This window comes from Mastigoproctus giganteus, chromosome 4 (assembly GCF_048544385.1).
Source record: "Mastigoproctus giganteus isolate SK-2022 chromosome 4, ASM4854438v1, whole genome shotgun sequence".
NCBI classification, from domain to species: domain Eukaryota; kingdom Metazoa; phylum Arthropoda; class Arachnida; order Uropygi; family Thelyphonidae; genus Mastigoproctus; species Mastigoproctus giganteus.
Window position 1 is genome coordinate 28727241 of NC_143578.1, and position 17337 is coordinate 28744577.

General features: G+C 38.3%; 1 protein-coding gene across 3 annotated transcripts in view; it reads right to left on the reverse strand.

The window, feature by feature from the left end:
• The window catches only part of LOC150086503 (multiple PDZ domain protein-like), a 431516-nt gene that overhangs the window by 69081 nt on the left and 345098 nt on the right, over window positions 1–17337 (reverse strand). For all 3 annotated transcript variants that reach the window (XR_016546894.1, XM_090372609.1, XM_090372607.1), the window contains exon 27: window positions 9704–9760. Coding sequence is in view for 2 of the 3 variants with exons in the window: in XM_090372609.1 (XP_090228735.1) it covers window positions 9704–9760 (57 nt within the window). In the remaining variant the exon portion in view is untranslated. The remainder of the gene's footprint in view (window positions 1–9703; window positions 9761–17337) is intronic.

Genomic DNA, 17337 nt, shown 5'->3' on the forward strand with positions numbered 1-17337 from the left:
AGAAGACAGAGAGTGGTAATCAATGGACACTGCTCATCGTGGACTAATGTTATTAGTGGAGTCCCTCAGGGCTCAGTGTTGGATCCATTATTGTTTTCTGTATTTATAAATGATATTGATGATGGTATATCAAGCTTAATGTCCAAGTTTGCAGACGATACAAAGGTTGGCAGGGTTGTCAAGGACACTACTGACACTATGCTGCTGCAACAGGATCTGGAAAGGTTGAGCAGATGGGCTGAGAGGTGGCAAATGAAGTTTAACATTGAGAAATGTAAAGTACTACACATGGGAAACAGCAACCCCAGAGCAACGTATCAACTCTGTGGTACTACACTGACAGTGGTAGAGAATGAAAGGGACTTGGGGGTGGTTGTGCAGGCAGATATGAAATTCTCTGAGCAGTGCAGATGGGCTGCAAGAGTAGCTCATGGAGTACTGTCATGATATACAGGAATTTTTCCAGCAGGGATAAGGAGGTGATTATTCCATTGTATAAGGCAATGGTCAGGCCACACCTAGAGTACTGTATACAGGTCTGGAGGCCTCATTTCAAGAAGGATGTAGAGCTGCTGGAACGAGTACAAAGAAGGGCAACAAGATTAGTGAATGGAACAAAGGGGTGCTCTTACGAAGAAAGGCTTAAATTTTGCAAATTACAGTGTCTGGAGACTAGGCACCAGCGAGGGGATCTGATAGAGGTGTATAAAGCCTTGAATGGTTTAAGCATGCTCAATGCTGATGGGATTCTTCCTCTAGCTCAGAAAAATCACCCGAGAGGGCATAAATTCAAATTGAGGAAAGACAGATGTAGGATAGATGTGCGGAAATTTGCCTTTAGCCAGCGGGTGGTTGGTTGGTGGAACAGACTTCCATCCCTTGTGGTGGAGGTTGATAGCCTAAATAAGTTTAAGGCTCAGCTGGACAGGTATTTTGAACGAACAGAGGGGTGAAGTGGAAGTGGGTTTTTTTTTTTTTTTTTTTTTTTTTGGCTGATGCTGCATAAGCTTGCTTTCTTGCATCAAATGCCTCTACTAATGCTAATGCTAATAAATGTTCTACAGATGACAATGAACTACCACAACTTTTAGAAAATGTCTCATTTAGATACAATTAAAAGTTTTCTGATGTTGGGAGGCATGTATGGTGAAAATGGTATATCAGGTAAAACAAATTTGTAAAAAAAAAACAATATAATTTACATGAATGGTCAATTAAAAAATAGGCAAGTTTGTACATTAAGTATTTTTCATTTTAAATTTAATTAACTCACTTTGTTTTACTATCATTTTTCCTTACATAATACATTGTAAATTTATTATAAAAAAAGCAATGAACTTATAACTCCCTTGTAATTTAATTGCATATAATGACATTAAAGGTGCTTTCTCATGCTTTTTTAATTAGCTCTCTTTTTTCATATTTTTCTTTGCTATTTCTCTGATATAGTGAACCTTTTAAAGTCCAGCATCCTTGAGGATTGATAGATGCTGAATTTCGAAATTTTCCACATTTTAGGGAGGTAGTTTAGCAGATTTGGAGAGGGTCATTTCAATGATTTAAGTACTAACAACTGAACTTTATTTACATTTCAAAACATTTATTATGACTAAAAGGTAATGCTAATGGTTAAAAAAAATAACAATTCAATTAGCATTAGTAGAGGCATATGATGCAAGAAAGCAAGCTTATGCAGCATCAGCCAAAAAAAAAAAAAAAAAAACCCCTTCCACTTCACCCCTCCGTTCGTTTGAAATATCTGTCCAGCTGATCCTTAAATTTATTTAGGCTATCAACTTCCACAACAAGGGTTGGAATTCTGTTCCACCAACAAACTACCCGCAGGCTAAAGGCAAATTTCCGCACATCTATCCTACATCTGTCTTTCCTCAATTTGAATTTATGCCCTCTCAGGTGATTATTCTGAGCAAGAATCAGTATCCCATCAGCATTGAGCATGCTCAAACCATTCAAGGCTTTGTACACCTCTATCAGATCACCTCGTCGGTGCCTAGTTTCCAGACACTGTAATTTGCAAAACTTAGCCTTGCTTCGTAAGAGCAACCCTTCATTCCGTTCACTAACCTTGTTGCCCTTCTCTGTACTCGTTTCAGCAGCTCTACATCCTTCTTGAAATGAAGCCTCCATACCTGTATACAGTACTCAAGTTGCGACCTGACCATTGCCTTATACAAGGAAATAATCACCTCCCTATCGCTGCTAGAAAAATTCCTGTATATCATTGATAAGCCACCATGAGCTACTCTTGCAGCCCGTCTGCACTGCTCAGAGAACTTCATATCTGCCTGCACAATTACCCCCAGGTCCTTTTCATTCTCTACCATTGCAGGGTAGTACCACAGAGTTGATACGTTGCTCTGGGGTTGCTGTTCCCCATATATACTACTTTACATTTGTCAATGTTAAACTTCATTTGCTACCTCTCAGCCCATCTGCTCAACCTATCCAGATCCTGTTGCAGCAGCATAACGTAAGTACCGTCCTTAACAACCCTGCCAACCTTTATTGTCTGCAAACTTGGATATTAAGCTTGATATACCATCATCAATATTATTTATAAATACAGAAAACAACGATGGACCCAACACTGAACCGTGAGGGACTCCACTAATAACATTAGTCCACGATGAGCAGTGTCCATTAATTACCACTCTCTGTCTTCTGCCACTCAACCATCCCTTTATCCATAGCAACTATTTGCCACCAATGCCACACTGCTCCAATTTGTGCAGCAGTCTTTCATGTACAACAGTATCAAAAGCCTTTCTAAGATCCAAATATATAATATCAAAGTTATTCCCTGCATCCAATTCTTTTGTAACTACATCATAGTATCCAATCAAATTGGCCAGGCAAGACCTTCCCTTAACAAAACCATGCTGGTCTGAGCTATAACTGAATTCTTGTCAAGATGATCCTGCAGTGCTTCTTTAACCAGAGTTTCCATTAATTTTCCTGGAACAGATGTTAAACTCACAGGTATATAATTACTTGTGTCAGCCTTTGATCCTCCTTTGTGAATTGCGGTTACATTTGCACATCTCCAGCCTGTGGGTACCTCCCCTGAGTCCAAGGAAGCTCTCATAATTATGGGTAACGGATTGCTTACTTCCTTTGCTGCCTCCTTTAATATAACTGGATAGATCCCATCCACCCCAGGTGCCTTTCTTGTGTTTATCTTCAACAATTTCTCCTCCACTTTACTCTCAATTATTACAAGATCATCTAGCTCACTGCCAGTGTTTACTTCATCTATGGCATTCCCCTTCCTGAATAACTCCTCATGTGTGAATGCAGATGCAAAATATTCATTTAGTTTGTTAGCTACCTGAGCAGGATCATGAACAGTTGAACCATCGATATCAAGTGGACCAATCTGATTCATCCCCTTGCCAAAGATTTCTCGTAATCTGCCTTCGCCTGCCTAACCTCCTTTGTAACTTGGTTACAGATCAACTTATATCTATTATAGGCTTCTGTGTCACATGTTAATTTATATGTATCCCATGCATTTTTCTTCTCTGCCATATGTCTCATTAGTTCATCTGACATCCATTTATGCCTGAACCTTGAACAATATTTCTTAGTCGGTATGTAAAACCTAGTAGCTTCCAAGATAAGTTCTTTGATTGCTTCCCATTTTGAGTTTGCTGTTGGTAACATCATCAGTTGGTCCCACTGTATAGAATTTAAATACTGTCTTAGACCATCGTAGTCGCCTTTACGAAAGCAATAACCCTTCCCTTTACCCCTGATGGTAGTTACCTCCTTGAGCAAATCCCACTTCAGCACACTGTGATCACTGCCACCGAGTGGTTCCTGTATCTGCAGATTCTTAATGCATGAAGAATCACTACTGATAATAAAATCAAGAGTATTGCTCCCTCTAGTTGACTCCCGAACATGCTGATTTAGAAAACAATCATCCAATAAATCCACAAAAGTCTTGCTAGTGTGTGAGTGACCAACCCATAAATTCCAGTCAATATCTGGGAAATTAAAATCCCCCATTATAAGACTCTCTGATTTACTGTCCCACTCTATTTCCCTGTACAGTTTCTTATTATACTCATCAGAGTCGTTAGGCCTATAGCACACTCCTACTCTCAATTTTGATCTCCCAATGCTTATGTCACACCAAACTGACTCGACACTGCACTGTCCAGCGATGTCGACTGGCTTCACTTCCTCGGATTTTATGTGTTTCTTAACTAATAGGATAACCCCTCCCCTCCACCCTTCCTATCCTTTCTGTAGATGTTGTACTCCCCAAATTCCAGTTCTGCATTACTTATATCTGTGTCACACCACGTCTCTGATATCCCAACAATATCCGCCTTTGATGCTTTGAGCAATACCTCAAGTTCATCAACTTTATTTACCAAACTCCTAGCACTGGTGTACATGCAAGTATACATGCACCTGTTCTTTTTCTTAGCTACCCTAACACAACCCATGTGTTTACTTGTACCCCAATGACTCCCAGCAGTCTCAGACATATCCTGCATTTTATTTTCCAGGCTGCTGCTCATTCCAATAGAAGCAGCGCAAGAATCACTTTCACCTCTGCCAGTGGCTACTGTTAATCTATTAGTCCTTGTATCCCCCCCCCCAATCTAGCAGTTTTCCGACCCACCTAACACTGCCTCGTAGCATCAGTAAACATTCTTGCACCCTTTCTATTTAAGTGTATCCCATCCCTGTAGAAGCAGTCTCTCCTGTTAACAAGTACAGACCAGGCTGAAAAAAATTCTACCCCTTGATCCTTGCACAATCTTTCCAGGGCCGAATTGATTGACAGGGCTCCCATCATATACTCCCTCCTATTGTGTCTGGGCAGAATTAGCATTAGCATTAGTAGAGGCATATGATGCAAGAAAGTAAGCTTATTCAGCATCAGCCAAAAAAAAAAAAAACACACCACTCCCATTTCACCCCTCCGTTCGTTCGAAATAACTGTCCAGTTAAGCCTTAAGTTTGTTTAGGCTATCAACTTCAACAACAAGTGATGGAAGTCGGTTCCACCAACCAACCACCTGCTGGCCAAAGGCAAATTTCCGCACATCTATCCGACATCCGTCCTTCCTCAATTTGAATTTATGCCTTCTGAGGTGATTATTCTAAGCAAGATGAAGAATCCCATTGGCATTGAGCATGCCCATACCATTCAAAGCCTTATACACCTCTATCAGATCACCTCGCCGGTGCCTAGTCTCCAGACTGTAATTTGCAAAACTTAAGCCTTTCTTCGTAAGAGCAACCCTTTGTTCCATTCATTAATCTTGTTGCCCTTCTCTGTACCCGTTCCAGCAGCTCTACATCCTTCTTGAAATGAGGCCTCCAGACCTGTATACAGTACTCAAGATGTGGCCTAACCATTGCCTTATACAAGGGAATAATCACCTCCTTATCCCTGCTAGAAAAATTCCTGTATATCATTGACAAGACACCATGAGCTACTCTTGCAACTCGTCTGCACTGCTCAGAGAACTTCATATCTGCCTGCACAATTACCCCCAGGTCCTTTTCATTCTCCTCCACTGTAAGTGTAGTACCGCAGTGTTGATACGTTGCTCTGTGGTTACTGTTTCCCATATGTAGTACTTTACATTTGTCAATGTTAAACTTCATTTGCCACCTCTCAGCCCATCTGTTCAACCTTTCCAGATCCTGTTGCAGCAGCATAGCGTCAGTAGTATCCTTACCAACCCTGCCAACCTTTGTATCATCTGCAAACTTGGACATTAAACTTGATATACCATGATCAATATCATTCATAAACACCGAAAAAAACAACAGAATTGCAGACACTTACAAATTCAACCCTAATTCACGGCTTTTTTTCAACAGTGACCTGTACTTGTTAAGTAATTCCGCCGGTCTCCTACTCTTAATATCATTAGTGCCAACGTGTACAACTATATCACCTTTTGTGCCCTTAAAAGATGATATCCGCAATTCACTAAATGTAAACAAATGACAATAAACAATGTCACATACTGTAACATCAATTTTAAATAGTACCTAAGTAACAGTATCAATAAATGTATCATCCATTCTAACAGTTTATATTTCCTCATTAGAATAATTTATCTAACATACCTGCATGAAAATAATATATGATTAAATTAAATTCTGCACTACTCTTTTCTATTCTACAAAAAATAAATTCAACATAACATGTAAGTTTACCCAGGTTTCATCATGAAATTTTCCTTCACATTTCTTGAATATTTTCGTTTTATTTCTGAATTTCCTATAAGCTGATATCTATGTGACACAGAAGCAGCATCAGCAGCTTGTTGAGTTACATGAGTAAATAGTCCTACAGTAACATTAGATTGGACATTCACTTCTGTAGCATCTTCTTGTCTTAAAACAGGGGATTAGGTTGAGAAAGGCAGACTTGAGGAAATTTGCCTTTAGCCAGCGGGTGGTTGGTTGGTGGAACAGACTTTGTGGTGGAAGTTGATAGCCTAAATAAGTTTAAGGCTCAGCTGGACAAGTATTTCGAACGAACAGAGGGGTGTAGTGGAAGTGGTTATTTTTTATTTATTTATTTATTTATTTTTATTTATTTATTTTTTTTTTTTGGCTGATGCTGCATAAGCTTGCTTTCTTGCATCAAATGCCTCTACTAATGCTAATGAGGAATCATGAGACATGCTCAGTCTCAACAGCAAATTCATATAGAAATGAGGTTCAATACTCCTCAATCTGTGTCTGATAATATAAAAACAGTTTTATTTTCTTGCTCACTTTTAGTATTCACGAGGTATACTGAGTGTGCGGCCTCCATAGCCGAGTGGGCAGGAGCGGGAGTGCAGTAGCACACGCTCTTTGAGTAGACCGGGGTTCAAGCCCCTGACTGCCGAATACCGTCGATCTGCCAACCTGCACTGGACCAGCGTGGCAGATTATGGTCCATTTCCCTCAGCATGAATTGTTGAGGAGGCTTCCACCCTGCAGTGGGTTGATAATGGCTGCACTTTACTTTTTTTTTTTTTTACATCACATCATCTTCTTCCAGTGCAGTTGATAATAGTAAATCTTCCATACTTGCTTTAGTATCCAATCTCTCGCTGTTAGTATTTCTAAGGATATTGATTTCTCCTTGCTTCATATTTTAAGGAATACATTCTGTTAGAGATTCCTGGTATCACCATTTCGGTCCTTCCTAAAAAGTATTTTCTCAGATTGTCTATGTGGGCAACCTGTGCTCTATAAGGTGCTCTAAGTACTATGAGCTTATAGTTAACTTTGAATAATCTCTCTGTAATCCATATGGTCCTTTTGTCAAGGCATGCAGTATCTTAGGTGGCATTCTTTTATGGTGTAAATGGAGAAGTATCATGTCACCAACAATGATGGGCTTAGAAAATTGAATTCTATTAAAATATTTGTAATTTTTATCACCAGTCTCCTCCCTAAACTCTTTCATAATGCTGTTGCTGGTGCATCTGATTTTTTGTCAATACTATCATAGCCAGTGTCATAATTAAATGATAAAACATCTTTTGGGAAAAAGTGAGTCATGTCCATATAAAATGTAAAAGAGTTTCTCATTAACACTAGAATGATATACAGAATTATAAGCAAACGAAGCTTGGTTCAACACAGGATCCCAAATTTTTGTATTAGACTACCAATTTCAGGAGGATCTCTTTCAGTTTTATTTATTAATTCCCCCCCCCCCCTCTCTCCACCATTCCATTGCTCCGAGGATGAATAGGGTTGTAAAAACCTTCTTAACATCCAAGGTTTTACAGAGTTGCAATAATAGATCAGAGGTAAAATTATTACCTCTGTCAGTCCAGATGGTTTCTGATATTCAATACATGTATGCTTGGCACCTCCATAACCAGGTGGGCAGGAGCAGCAGTGCATAGCACACGCTTCTTGATCAGACCGGGGTTTGAGCCCGTGACCACCAAATACGAGGACACGGAAAGGTCAAGGAATGACCACTGCATATCCCTGGAGCAACATGGCCTTAGTTGCTAATGCTCCTAAAAAAAAAAAAACAAAAAAAAAACCCCCAAAATAACATGTATGCTATTCTGTTCAAAATCAAACATGCTATGGAAATGGAAATGCCTTTATCCACCTTGAGAACATATCTCATTACAATGATGAATTTATTAACTCTTGTTGTAAAATAAGAAGCAATGGCTTCCACACACTGGAGGGAGGAAAAAAATAAGTATTCTTTATAAAGAATAATTAAAAATGAAGTATGTACAATGTTTATGAATTTACAAGATATTTCGGTTTTAATAATGTACAATGGAGAAATTTAATCAATTTCTCACATGCAATATAACAAAGACTGCCAAGTTTAAATTTTGCAGTATCATGAGAACTATTCACGCAGCTTTTCAGCTGCATGGCTAGTTACAATGGCAGCAAAAATCTTGGAGGTGTGGAATTCAATTATTGTTTGTGTGTATCAGTAATTCACTGTTTATGGGCAAGATTAATCACAGATTTAATCAAACATACATTTTTCCAACGGTACCTGCATGGAACATTTTCTCTCTCTCTTCACTCTCATCTGTTCTTAAATGATGTTAAATTAGTCACCAGTTCATGCAGGCACTGTGCAACCAGCCACACTCTAGGTGTGGCCTCCCATTGCCTTGTACAAGGCAATGATCAAGCTAGATCACCTAGAGTGTGTACAGGTCCGGAGGCCTCATTTTAGGAAGGATGTAGAGTTGCTAGAATGAGTACAAAGAAGGGCAACAAGATTAATGAGGGGAACAAAGGGGTGCTCTTACTAAGAAAGGCTTAAGTTCTGCAAATTGCAGCACCTGTGAGGTGATCTGATTGAGGTGTTTAAGGCCTTGAATGGGTTGAGCAAGCTGAATGCTGATGGGTTTGTTATTGTTATTTGGGTTTTAAGAGCAGTAGCAACTAAGGCCCTATTGCTCCGGGATATGTGGTGGTCATTCCCTGACCTTTCCGCATCCTCCGTATTTGGTGGTGACGGGCTCGAATCCCGGTCTAATCAAGGAGCGTGTGCTATGCACTGCTGCTCCTTCCCACCTGGCTACGGAGGCGCCTATGCTGATGGGATTCTTCCTCTTGCTCAGATTAAGAATCTGGGGGGGGGGGGCATAGATTCAAATTTAAGAATGACAGTTGTAGAATAGATGTGCAGAAATTTGCCTTTAGCCAGTGGGTAGTTGATTGGTGGAACAGACTTTATCTTTTCCAAAATGAATTTAAGGCTGAGCTAGACAGACATTTGGAAAGAATAGAGGGGTGAAATGGGTGGAATTTTTTTTTTTTGGCTGATGCTGCATAAGCTTGCTTTCTTGCATCATATGCCTCTACTAATGCTAGTCACCAGTTCATGCAGGCACTGTGCAACCAGCCAAATAGCTGCAAATTTCAAGAACAGCTTCAGCTTGACAGAACTTACTGAATAAGCAATACCATTAAAAGAAAGAAATGCTATCTTTTTTTTACATGGATTCTAAAAGACAAATGATGTAATCATTGACAACATTGATTAAGCAGTTTTGGACTGCTTAATCTTTCCAGATTGTAATTTTTTTTTTTTTGCAAAAAATGCAAGATTTTACAAATGCTCCTTTTATAAATTATTTTTACAAATAATTATAACACACACTGTTTTCTAAGTTATCATAATACAATCTAAGACAAACACATTTACCTTCTTTGCTTCTATACACTTCACCCCAGGATATCTAGAAAATAACTCATCTAAATTCTGTAAGATAAAGGAAGAAGAAAATTATAAAATCGTATAGGGTTAATTAGCATGTAATACTTTTAATATTATATTAAAACTCCTAATGAGGTTTGAGTATTAAAAAAAAAAAAAAAAAAAACTCTTCTCAAATGAAGTGCAATTTCTTTATGGGAACCTCAAAATAAAATTTAAAATGTTCATGGTTTCATGTGAGTTACTAGAGCAAGGAGAAAAACAACAGCCCACTCAAGTCACTCATTAAACCTCTTCCATACCTTTAGTATGGAGTGGGAAGCCCAGTGCACAATCATCAATCAGCTATTTGTTATATTTCTTACAAATTTAAACACAGTAGTCATAATTAGTAACAATGAAATAAAAACAATTTTTGTTTTCTATAGTTTTATATCACTTACAGTTCAAATGCTTATATACACAAAGCCAGTGATATATGATGATTTATATTTTATATATTGAGTTTATACATAAAATCAATGATATATGACGATTTTAAGTTGTTTTACATTAAAAAAAAAAAGTCAGTACAAAATGACCAGTTTTCTCTCAAAAAAAAAAAAAAAAAAAAACCAAAAAAAAAAACACCACTGTTAAAATTAAACTGTTCAGAGCAGTACAACAGTAATAAATAACAGAATATGAAATTCTGTTATGTTGCTTATGCAATTATATTTTGTTAATTTTAAAATGCAGCCACTGAGCTCTTTTCAAACAAGGCCAGTTAATTAGTCACAGAGAAACACAGGATACATTACCAATGGGATTTTTTTTCAAGTTCTTTATTCCTTACTTCACAAACCATATTCAAATCAAGCAATCTGAGACAAATACAGACACAATTGTTGTTGTTTCAGTTGCCAACAGGACACAAGTACTGATCAAAACAACCCAACTAAGCCACCATTTTTAACAAATGATTTATAGTATTAGTACTGCAATGGGCAAAGGATGCATGGAAGCAAACTTATTTTGAATCATCCAAAAAAATAATAACATAAAATACTTCATTTCATATATTATGCCAGAAAGTGTCCATATAGTTCTTCCTTAAATATTGGCAAACTTTCTGACTTGGCCATCTTGGAAGATAATTTATTCTGATTTATTTCAAGCAAGCACAACAGGAGACCCAAACATCCCTGACTTGGGCCTTACTAAAGATCCAAGTATTATCAGAGATTTCAGAATGTAGAAACCACATATAAAATGAATAGTGTCCAAAGAAATTTCAGTAATCAAATGAAAAGTAGAGGGTTTCGATTTTAAGGGGTAGGACTTATAGTGGGACTTATTATCTTCTATAATTGGTAATTTCAGCACATTGGATACAAATATTCTGCAGGAAATGTTTACATGAATTATCGTGAAGGTTGTTCCAGAATTGAAGCAATTATCAGATGATGGTGCCATATATGAACTATAAGCAATTATGTAACAATACTAAGGATTTGATAAGAAAAGCAAAAGTGAGCGTAAGAAATAACTGGCAAAAAAAAAAAAAAGAGCTAAGAATGGGATAGTGTTTTTCTTGTATGTTATTGTAAAAAAGAAGACAGCAAATCATACAGGTTCCTCAAGATCCAAATGGTAAAATCACAGACAATCCACATGGAATTGCAGATGAACTGATTTTGCTTTCATTTTTACACCTATGGCTCATAGGAAAATCATATGCAACCATCCTGTCTCAATCATGCAATTCTATATTGTTGCATTGTGATTCTCTTTTGCGTTATCCACTATTATAGCAAAAATTATAACAATATCAACATTATTTTTAACGTAATATTAACTATAAGACAATAATACACTTTTAAAATTATTCTATGTTATAATTTATACTATTGTACTTGGAGGACAAAGTCACATTTAATTTTTATTACTAGTAGTGGCAAATTATGCAAAGAAGCAAGCTTATACAACATCAGCCAAAAACACTACCTCATCATCCGTCCATCCTCTCTAGCAATTTGTCTAATTCTTATTTCCACTATTCAAACTACCCACTTCCATAAAATCAGGTCATACTTTGTTCAAAGTCAATTTTTGCACATCTGTTCTGTAATCAATTTTTTTCAATTTGTTTCTGTCTCTTTATGTGTGCTGACTGAGATGGAGTAAGGATGCCATCAGCATTAAGTTTACTAAATCCATTTAATGCTTTAAACACTTCAATCAGGGCTCCTGGCAACTGCCTAGTTTCCAAGTATTGCAATTCACAGAAACAAAGTCTCTCATGGAAAGCATACTCTTTTGTGTTCTTGGCTAACATGGTTGCTTTTTTCCATAACCATGCCATGAAATCTACAACCTTTTTAAAATGGGGCATCCAGACATGTATGCAGTATTCAAAATGTGGCCTAGCCATTGCCTTATAGAAATGGATAATCATCTCCTTATCCATGCTAGCAATATTTCTGTATATTGTTGACAAAATCCCATGAGCTGTCCTGGCAGCCTGTCTGCACTGCTCAGAGAACTTCATGCCTGACTACAATTATCGCTTGGTCTCTTTATTCTCTGCCACCTTCAGCAGCATTGAACCATCTAATTAGTATGTTTTTCTGTTATTACTGCTGCCCATATGCAGAACCTTGTATTTATAAAGTTTAAACCCCAAATGCAACTTTCGGCCTATTTTCTTAATTTTTATAGGTGTTCCAGTAGTAGCTTTGATCCTGTCATTAGCCACCCTGCCAAACTTTGTATGATCTGTAAACTGATACAACAGGCTTGAAATTCCTTCATCAATAGTGTTGATAAATAGTGAAAACAGTAAGGGGCCAAGCACTGAACCCCAAGGGACTCCTGTAATATCATTAATCCAAGAAGAGCATGCCCATTTATAGCCATCCTCTGTCTACTGCCATTCAATCATCCACTTCATCCACAGCAGTAATTTGCCCCTAATACCACATTGCTCCAATATGCACAGGAATTTTTCATGTGTAAAAGTTTCAAAAGCTTTACTGAAAGCTAAGTATATTATTTCAAATTTACTTTTTTTTTTTTTGCACCCAGTTTTTTTTGTTACTGCATCATAGTAGTTAATCAGATTGGTGAGAAAAAATCTCCCATTACATATCCATGCCGTGATTTCCATTTAACTCCACTCCTTTCAAGATGATCCTGCAATACTAAAGACCAATGACTTTTCCCTGGAACAGAAGTCAAGCATAGTCTGAAATTACTCTCTTCAACCTTTGATCTTCTTTTCTGAATATGACTGAAGATGAGCATTTGCACATCTCCAATCTGTAGGGCTGCTCCTGAATCAAGGATGCTCATAATTAGGGTCAATAGTTCGCTTATCTCTTTTTCTGCTTCTTTTAATATAATTGGAGAAATTCCATTAGCCCCAGGTACCTTATTTATTTCTAACTTCAACAATTTCTTTTTCACATGCTTCTGTTATCACAAAATTATTTAGCACCCAATTATAACTTGATATACTTCTGGTATTTCCCATTTCCATCATTAAAATCTTCTTTGAATGTGAGCATAGATGCAAAATATTTCTTTAATGAGCCATCAACATTAGTGAAAGAACAAAGGGGTACTCTTACCAAGAGAGGCTTAAATTCTGTAAGTTGCAGCATCTGGAGACTAGGCACCTGCAAGGTGATCTGAGTGAGGTATATAAGGCCTTCAATGGTTTTGAGCAGGCTCAATGCTGATGGGATTCTTCCGCTTGCTCAGAGTAAGAACCTGAGGGGGCATAGATTCAAACTGAGGAAAGACAGTTATAGAATAGATATGCGGAAGTTTGCCTTTACCCAGTGGGTAGTTGATTGCTAGAACAGACTTACATTTGTTGCAATGGAAGTTGATAGCTTAAATAAATTTAAGGCTGAACTAAAAAAACATTTGGAGGGACCATTTGCATCATATGCCTCAACTAATGCTAATGCTAACCTAAAGAGGATCATCAATAGTTGTGATCAACAGCTTAGAAGCTACCAAGCTGAGGCAAAATATTCTTTGCTACTTTTCTTTGCATTCTTAAGCAAAATTCTCATAATTTGCCTCAGCTTGAGTTAGTGACCCCTGATTATTTATCTCTTCTCTATGCACATATCTCTTCTCTGCATCTTATCTTATTAGGTCATCTGACATCCACTCTGGTCTAAATCTTGAGCAGTATTTCTTAGGTGGTATTAAAAGCTTGGTAGCTTCTAAGCTTATTGCTCTGAATGCTTTCCATTTAGCATTTGCTCTTGGTCCCACAGAAAGGAAATCAAGAACTATCTAAGACCCCTGTAGTTCCTTTATTAGCATTAGTAGAGGCATATGATGAAAAAAAAGTGAGCTTATGCAGCATCAGCCCTTCCATTTCACCCCTTCATTCGTTCCAAATGCCTGTCCAGCTCAGACTTATATTTATTTAGGCATCAACTTCCACAACAAAAGATAAGTCTGTTCCACCAATCAACCACCTGCTGGCTAAAGGCAAACTTCTGCACATCCATTCTATAACTGTCTTTCTCATTTCAACTCATCATGAAGGTATTCACAAAATGAGATGTAATTTAAACAATGCCGCTATTGCAAATTTGCAATTCTATAATTGGCTGTGCATAAATGATGCAAGAATTGGCAGTGCATAAATGATGCAAGAATTGGCTGTGCATAAATGATGCTAAAATATACATAGTCTAACTCTTTCGCAGCTTGAGGCATAAGCTCTTAATGCATTAGAGTCCCATTCAAGGGCTTAAACACCTCAATCAGATCACCTCACAGGTGTCTATTCTCCAGGTGCTGCAATTTGCAGAACTTAGCCTTTTTTGGTAAGAGCACCCTTTGTTCCCCTCACCAATCTTGCTGCCCTTCTTTGTACTCATTATAGCAAATCTACATCCTTTATAAAATGAGGCCTCTAGACCTGTACACGGTACTCTAAGTGTGGCCTGACCTTGTACAACATGCCGACCGGGCTAGCCAGGTGGGTAAAGTGCCTGCCGGGCAACCCAAAGGTCGCGGGTTCGATTCCCGCCTCGGGCTTGGATCAAAGTACTGCAAAAACCTTGGGAGGTGCACTATGGCCACAGAAGCCGATGCGCCAACAACTACCAAACCAAAAAAAAAAAAAAAAAAACCTTGTACAACAGGATAATCACCTCCCTGTCCCTGCTAGCAAAATTACTATATATAATTGACAAGACTACATGATCTGCCCTTGCAGCCCGTCTGCACTGCTCAGCAAACTTCATATTTGATGCAAATTACCCTCAGGTCTTTTTCACTTTCCACTGCCCTGAGTGTAGTACCACACAGTTGGTATGTTTCTCTTGGGTTATTGCTACCCATATGCAGTATTTTGCATTTGTAAATGTTAAACTTCAGTTGTCACTTCTCAGCCTATTTACCCAACTTATCTAGATCTTTTGCAGTAGCATACTGTCGTTAACAACCCTGCCAACCTTTGTATCATTTATAAACGTGGACATTAATCCTGATATATCTTCATCAATATCATTGATGAATACACAAAACAACAATGCGCCCAACACCTAACCCTGGGGAAATCCACTAATAACATTTGTCCACGAAGAGCAGCATCCATTGATTACCACTCTCTGTCGTCTCCCACTCACCCATCCCTTTATCCATTGTAGCAACTTACACTTAATGCCACACCTCTCCAATTTGTACAGCAGTCTTCCATGTGCAACAGTATCAAAAGCTCTCCTGAAATCCAAGTATATGATATCAAAATTATTTTTGACATTCAGTTCCTTTGTGACTACATCACAGTATCTAATCAAATTAGTCAGACAAGACCTCTCTTTAACAAACCCATGCTGTGTCTTATCTATTACTGCAGTTTTGTCTAGATCACCCTGCAATGCTTGTTTAACCGATGACTCCATTACTTTTCCCAGAACACAAGTTAAACTAACAGATTTATAGTTACTTGTGTGACCTTTTGAACCCCCCCCCCCTTTGTGAATTGGTGATATATTTGCACACCTCCAGTTGATGGGGACTTCTCCTGAACCTACGCATAATTATGGCTAAGGGTTTGCTTACTTTCTTTGCTGCCTCCTTTAATATAACTGGATAGATTCCGTCCACCCCCAAGTACCCTCCTTATGTTTAACTTCAACAATTTCTCCTCCACTTTGCTCTCAGTTATTACAAAATCACTTAGATTCCTGTTAGAGTTCGATAAACCTCTGGTATTCCCTTCATTGAATAACTCCTCATGTGTGAATGTAGATGCAAAATATTCATTCAGTTTATCAGCATGATCATCAATAGTCAACCCATCTATGTTAAGTGGTTCAATCTGATTCATTCCTTTCCCTCTAGAGTTTACATAAGTAAAGAACTCTTTGCTGCTTTTCTCTGCATCCTTTGAAAAAGATTTCTCTAATCTGCTTTGGCCTGCCTGCCTAACTTCCTTTGTGACTTGATTACAGCTTATATCTGCCATAGGCTTCTGTGTCACATGATAATTTATATGCATCCCATACATTTTTCTTCTCTGCCACGAGCTTCATTAATTCATCTGACATCCATTTAGGCCTGAACCTAGAACAGTATTTCTTAGTTGGAATGAAAGGCCTAATAGCCTCCGAGATTAGGTCCCTGAATTCCCTTAACATCATCAGTTGATCCCACTGTACAGAATTTAAAAACTGTCCGAGACCCCTTGTAGTCACCTTTATGAAAGCAAAAGCCCTTCGCTTTAGCCTTGATGGTAGTTATATTAGCATTAGCATTAGCATTAGCATTAGTAGAGGCATTTGATGCAAGAAAGCAAGCTTATGCAGCATCAGCCAAAAAAAAAAAAAAAGTAACATAAATAAATAAAAATAACCACTTCCACTTCACCCCTCTGTTCGTTCGAAATACCTGTCCAGCTGAGCCTTAAACTTATTTAGGCTATCAACTTCCACGACAAGGGATGGAAGTCTGTTCCACCCACCAACCACCCGCTGGCTAAAGGCAAATTTCCGCACATCTATCCTACATCTGTCTTTCCTCAATTTGAATTTATGCCCTCTCAGGTGATTTTTCTGAGCTAGAGGAAGAATCCCATCAGCATTGAGCATGCTCAAACCATTCAAGGCTTTGTACACCTCTATCAGATCACCCCGCTGGTGCCTAGTTTCCAGACACTGTAATTTGCAAAACTTAAGCCTTTCTTCGTAAGAGAACCCCTTTGTCCCATTCACCAATCTAGTTGCCCTTCTCTGTACTCGTTCCAGCAGCTCTACATCCTTCCTGAAATGAGGCCTCCAGGCCTGTATACAGTACTCTAGGTGTGGCCTGACCATTGCCTTATACAAGGGAATAATCACCTCCTTATCCCTGCTAGAAAAATTCCTATATATCATTGACAATACACCATGAGCTACTCTTGCAGCTCGTCTGCACTGCTCAGAGAACTTCATATCTGCCTGCACCACCACCCCCAGGTCCCTTTCATTCTCTACCACTGTCAGTGTAGTACCACAGAGTTGATACGTTGCTCTGGGGTTGCTGTTTCCCATATGTAGTACTTTACATTTGTCAATGTTAAACTTCATTTGCCACCTCGAAGCCCATCTGCTCAACCTTTCCAAATC